At 45.6% G+C, this 6,137-nt stretch overlaps 1 protein-coding gene across 1 annotated transcript in view; it reads right to left on the bottom strand.

Moving 5' to 3' along the window:
* Positions 1 to 1,405: 1,405 nt before the first annotated feature.
* Positions 1,406 to 6,137, bottom strand: part of TMEM106C (transmembrane protein 106C) — a 16,683-nt gene continuing 11,951 nt past the window's right edge. The window contains exons 5-8 of the mRNA XM_066584330.1: positions 4,420 to 4,560; positions 3,829 to 3,878; positions 3,262 to 3,315; positions 1,406 to 1,830 (exon numbers count right to left, since the gene is read on the bottom strand). Coding sequence (XP_066440427.1) covers positions 1,716 to 1,830; positions 3,262 to 3,315; positions 3,829 to 3,878; positions 4,420 to 4,560 — 360 coding nt within the window. The 3' untranslated portion in view covers positions 1,406 to 1,715. The remainder of the gene's footprint in view (positions 1,831 to 3,261; positions 3,316 to 3,828; positions 3,879 to 4,419; positions 4,561 to 6,137) is intronic.

Below are 6,137 nucleotides of genomic sequence, written 5' to 3'. Positions count from 1 at the left end.
CCTTAAGAAAATCTGTCAACCAGTTTTTGAGCCCCTGTCCCATTGAAGATGACTAGAATGGCGCGGTGCATGTACAACAAGCGCTGCTACATTCAGGCTCCTGTGCACAGCAGAAAAGTGGGAACCAGCAGGCTCACAGCAAGGAGAGGGGAGTATAAGACCTCCATTGTGAGTATTCTTGGTACTTCCAGCCCCTATGCACACAGATCTGCCTCAGCGTACAGGCCCTGTGTATTGTCATCTCTGGCATATGTGAAGGAGTTGTACAAACCAAAGGGGGGGGGGGGGGGGGGGGCATTTTTAAGAAGACTTTCACGAGAACAAGAAGGTTGCAAGAGCTGGGCATAGCAGAAAACTAAAGCAAAAGAATTAGGGATTTTTTTTTCTAGGTACTGGCTGCCTAGATATTTACATAATCTTACAATCCTTTACAGTTTATACAGTCCTAGTTATGTTTTGCATATGCATTACCTATACTAGCAACAATGTAGATTTATACTTTCCTTCACCACATAATACAGTATAGACATTACTAACACTATGTGTCCGAGTGAAAGTAAAACTTTACTGAGCTTCTTCCAGCAAATTCATCTTAAAAACCTTTTCATTCTAAGCCCTCAAGCTTCTTAGGCCACCTGCACACGGGCGGAAATCCCGCGGCGCGATTTCCACCACTGAAAGCCTGCATAGGAGTGCATTACAATATGCACTCCTATGCAGACGGCCGCGATTTGGCCGCGCGAAATGTCACGCGGCAAACAAACCGCGGCATGTCCTATTTCTGTGCGGGGCTCGCAGAGCCTCGCACAGAGACGTCACTCACCCGGCCGCCGACTCCGGTCTGCGCCGGCTGCCCGGCACATGAAAGAGTCAGGGCCGCCGGTGAGTACGCGCTGCTCCCTGCAGGCGTTCGGGTCGGGTCCCGCGGCGAGAATTCTCACTGCCGGATCCAACCCGCCCGTCTGCAGGCGGCCTTAAATTGCATTAGAGGACTTATGCCAAGATGGCATCGCCTGTTCATATGGTCTGTTAGGGAATATGAACATCAGAGTCGGGTCTCTCCTCTATGGTTGGAATGGAGACCTGTTTTGTAAGAGTAGTTCCTGTCAAGGTGGGTGTGTAATTACATTATATTACATGAACATCTCACCATACACTGGCCACAACAAGAAAGTCTCGCTGACCACAGCTTCTCTTGGCAATATCAACTATTTTCCAGGGTGCCAAGAGTGGGACCCGAGGCTGTGCAGGTTGGCACAACTGCTTTAAAATTGGTCGAAGCACCAAAAAAAAAAAAAAAAAAGTTGCTACTCAAGAGTTCACAAGACAACCAATTTTACCTGATGCTTGGGACACATTGTGCTATTCATTGAGCTACAATTTGTAGCTAAGGAAGTACTATGAAAACGGTGAATATTGTGGTCTTTAATTACTAGAAAACACTTTACAATGGATTAAAATATAGTACAGAGAAGAGGAGGAGCACCAGAGTAAGGAAAAAAAAATAATGCCACTCGGAAAACAGTGATCAATTCTCTTCATCAACATCCAGTGAACAGGCAAAAACCTTGCATGCTCAAAAGAAGGCGCCAGTGCAGATTCTAGTACTTTGTAATGTAAACATGTGCCAAGCTGGTGCGGTTGTAGGTTCACCACCTCTGTGGAGGATTCACAGGGACAAGACAGCAGATCGCTGCTGAAACTTAAAAGCTAGTTTATAGAGCGTAGTGGTCTGTTAGTATGGTTGAGTTTGCACCGCAATCAATGTACTGGTAAGTCTCCAGGGAGCTCTGCGAGGTGTGCCCAACATAGGAAAACTTCACCGATGTTCTGCAAGAAGGAGGAGAGGACAAGTTAGTAATACAGTTTAAACCTACTGGAAGCCACTTCATACTAGACTCGCATAATCACTGCAGCTCTTGTGGTCCTCCCGGGGTTTGTTAATGAACGGCTACCAGCTGCCTGCTGCAGCCTTCATGTGACTGGCATTACCGTTCAGATGCTAGTAGCCATAGTGCCTGAAGAACAGGATGCGAAAGCTGCAGCTCCGGATTGGTTGCAGCAGTTCATAAACAAACCGGGAGGAACAGCGCATTTTTCAAACAACTTCCAGACTTGGCAGCCTTTTTAATAAATAGGTAATTTAATAAAGGATACATTTACTTTAAACAAGCTCGTTGGTTTCACTGAGCACCATTTAAAGGGAGCCTGTCATGTATTACACACCGTCCTATCTGCAGGCATCATACTATAAAGCAGGAGGAGTGGAGAAGATTGTTATATATAGATTTGTGGGAAAATATTCAGTAACTGGTGTTTTATTTATTCAAATCTCAAGTCTTTCTATACTTGGAAGAGGGCGGTCCTACTTACAGATTGACAGCTCTTCCTTTATGACCAAGAGGACCAGCGCCTGTCCAGAAAAGCAGGATAAGGGGTCTTTCACACAGGCGTATATCGGCTCGCCGTTTTCCCGGTCAGCCGATATAGGTCATGATCTGATGCATTGGATTCCAAATGCATCAGATCACATGGCCGTATACCCATGATGCAAGAGCACCCACCCAGGCGCTTTTATGTTGGGCCCAAAAGATAGTCCTGGAACTATCTTTCGGGCCAGAATACATCAGCCGCTGCATGTTCTCCTATGAGAGCCAGTGACAGCGGCCGGAGAAGGAGGTGGGAGGGAGTTTAGCAGCGTGGCTGCTAAACACCCTCCCTCTTCTCTCCTCCGGCCCATTGCAATGGGAGGGGGCAGAGCTAAGCACCACCCCACCTTCTCCCGTTGCTGGCTGCAGACAAGGGGCAGGAGCTTAGCTTTGCCCAAGGCCTACCCCCTCCCAATGCAAACAGCCAGAGAGATGGTGAGCCGGTAAGGGGCATCGGCATGGTGGCCTCGGCGTATATACACCGGGGCCCATGCCATCTGAACTGGCGCACAGACGTTCGATCTGTGTGCCAGTTCCTGTTCATGAGTTTTTACAGCTCAGATGGTAGCTTATATTGGCCGGCCATCAAAACGGCGACTGATATACGCTTGTGTGAAAGAGCCCTCAGCTGGAATTCACAGGCCCATCAGCAAATGGCAAACCACCAATAAATCAGGCCAAATTAGGCGATGCCATGGTAGCAGTTTTTGGTTTCCCATCTCTCCTATAGGTGTTTGATAATCTGCCAGATACTGAATCGTCAATTCTGAGAAATATATCATTTCTAAAGTAAACAAAGCAAAGAAAAGAGATAGATAAAATCTGTACATACCTCACGAAAACAACAATGTTGTGCACTTTAACTGTGGTCAAAGTGCAGAAGTTACTGAAACAAGAAAAAGGAAAATATAAGATATGTCAACAGGTAATATCACTTCCCTACAAGTAGATTTACACCTGAACCTTGCTTTACACTGCAGGAAAGCATCTGAAATAAAACCACAGCCATATCCACTGATGAGGACCAGCTAAATAAACAGGTCACCTGCAGACTATGATGGGCAGAGCCATGTTAGGTGCCAGCCGTACTTTTACAGTGTTGGGTTACTTGCGCATAGATAAATTTAAAGCAGTGTTCGATGTTTTTTGGTGCAACTCAGATCGGACAGCTCAAGGTTGGGATATCCCTATGCTGTCCAATGGGCAGACCACCACACTGACGTGTACTATTTGTGTCGGAGAATCGGACAAAAATTGAACGCGCTCCAATATATTTTTACTTCGAACTATTCATCTGAGTTTAAAAAAAACCAAAAAAAAACCCCAAAACACACCTTTAAATATCGTATAAGAAGACACCTGTGTGCATGTACCCTCAAGATGTAATCCATGTACTTACTATAAATAAGACAGAACTCCACCCAGCTCCAACTTCACTGTGAAATTCACCTAAAATATAAAATGTACATTTACCCCAGAAGTCACATTGTATTTTCCTCAATGATACAATGTTACAACCACACACAGAAGGCTACATAGCTTTTCACAATACAAGCAATAAGCATTCTTGACATAAAAACTAGTAAATGCCATATACAGAGTCTTCACTTAAAGGGATTGTATTCTGTCAGAGCTGAGCGCCGAGTCATGGAGGCGGGCTGCATCCTCTCCCCGCCCACATTATGCAAAGTGACAGCTCTCCCTACACAAAAGCATGGTTCGGGTAGCATGAGCCTGATGACCGAATCCCCTTTAAGGCTACCAAGTTTTGTACCAAATATATCTACGTGGGAAAAATTCTAACTAATAAAAAAAAGTGACATTTCTGGAAGATTTTCACCCTCCACCCCATTTTAATGCACCTGTTAGAGGGCCAATATAATTGGTCGTAAATAAGTCCCGGATAAACATTCAGCAGTAGGATTAGTTATACTTCATGGCACTATATATAGATGGCAAAACGAGCAAGAGAATAAGGGGTTAAACATACCAGTTTCTCGCTGAGCGCCTGGATGACAGACACATTGGTCTGCTGCTGGGTTCCAATGACCGTGTTCATGTACTGGACTTGGCTTATAAGGCTGTCTACAGAGATTGAGTAGAAGTTGGAATTGGTTATATGTAGGGTGCTCTGGAAGAGAAGACATGTACATCAGTGAATAAGACGCCACAGCATAATATTACATGTCTATAACCTGCAGACTGCTGGTAGCGGGTAAATACAGACTATTCTTCCACTGTTTACCAGTTCATTCTGAGTGGTTAGAGGCGCTTTTAGACGGAACAAGAAAACATGCACCTGAGCAAGCAATGTCAGTTTAAGCTCAGATTTAATTTTAATACACAGGCTCATTCAGCTCAGTGTATTAAATTAGTGTGAAGATAAACCGTTGTGTTCCAAGGGAATGAACAACAAGTAGTCATTGTGTTTATGCAAGTCATACAATCACCCCTCCCCTCAAGTTGTTCAGTCATTCAAGACTGAACTGTTGCCATTTAAATGAAACGAAAAGCAAGAGAACCAACAGCTATTGTTATGCAGGCTGAAACTCAGCGATAAATGAATGAATAGTGCATGAAGGCTTCGCATTTACACGTAACTGTTATCACTCAATTTGTTCAAACAGGCCTTTACATCGTATCACTAGCGTTCCAATGCAAGCAATCCAGCGATATTTTTTGAACGATACTCATTCCATGTAAAAGCATCTTGACTTGTTATCCACCATTGATGGACAACCATGGATAATACGTGCGCTTACGCTTCAGTTCCTGAATGACTCAGTTAACGAAGCTGCTGTTAAAGGGGTTGTCCCGCGCCGAAACGGGTTTTTTTTTTTTTCAACCCCCCCCCCCCCGTTCGGCGCGAGACAACCCCGATGCAGGGACGTACAGAAAGCTTACCGGAGCGCTTACCTTAATCCCCGCGCTCCGGTGACTTCTATACTTACCTGTGAAGATGGCCGCCGGGATCCTCTGCCTCCGTGGACCGCAGCTCTTCTGTGCGGTCCATTGCCGATTCCAGCCTCCTGATTGGCTGGAATCGGCACGTGACGGGGCGGAGCTACACGGAGCTACACGGAGCCCCATAGAGAACAGGAGAAGACCCGGACTGCGCAAGCGCGGCTAATTTGGCCATCGGAGGGCGAAAATTAGTCGGCACCATGGAGACGAGGACGCCAGCAACGGAGCAGGTAAGTAAAAAAACTTTGATAACTTCTGTATGGCTCATAATTAATGCACAATGTATATTACAAAGTGCATTATTATGGCCATACAGAAGTGTATAGACCCACTTGCTGCCGCGGGACAACCCCTTTAATTCAAAGGTGAGCATAAAAGTTTAAGTACCATTAAAGGTGTTTTTCAGGGAAATGCCATTAATGATCTTTCCTTTGGATAGGTCATCAACAGTTGATTGGCTGAGGTCTGCTGCTCAGAACACCAACTGATTGGGCACCTGCTGTAAGTGCCGTTACAGATTGGTTCGGAGCAGAAGCTTCTGCTTTGACTAGTGTAGTGGCCGGCACTTGTAACTACAAGCGCAGCCCTTGTTAAAAGTCAATGGGAGCTGCAACTGCAGCTACAGAGACCGGCCACTACTTAGGAGTCGGAGCAGCATTTTCCATCCTGTACGTGTGTCGCAGCGCTGCCCTGTTAGCAACCACTGATGATCCCCCATCTTGAGGATAGATCATCAATAATATA

This window comes from Eleutherodactylus coqui, chromosome 1 (genome assembly GCF_035609145.1).
Source record: "Eleutherodactylus coqui strain aEleCoq1 chromosome 1, aEleCoq1.hap1, whole genome shotgun sequence".
In the NCBI taxonomy this organism is placed as follows: Eukaryota; Metazoa; Chordata; class Amphibia; order Anura; family Eleutherodactylidae; genus Eleutherodactylus; species Eleutherodactylus coqui.
The sequence above is the reverse complement of the archived record's forward strand: the minus strand, read 5'-3'. Positions and strand labels throughout refer to the sequence as shown.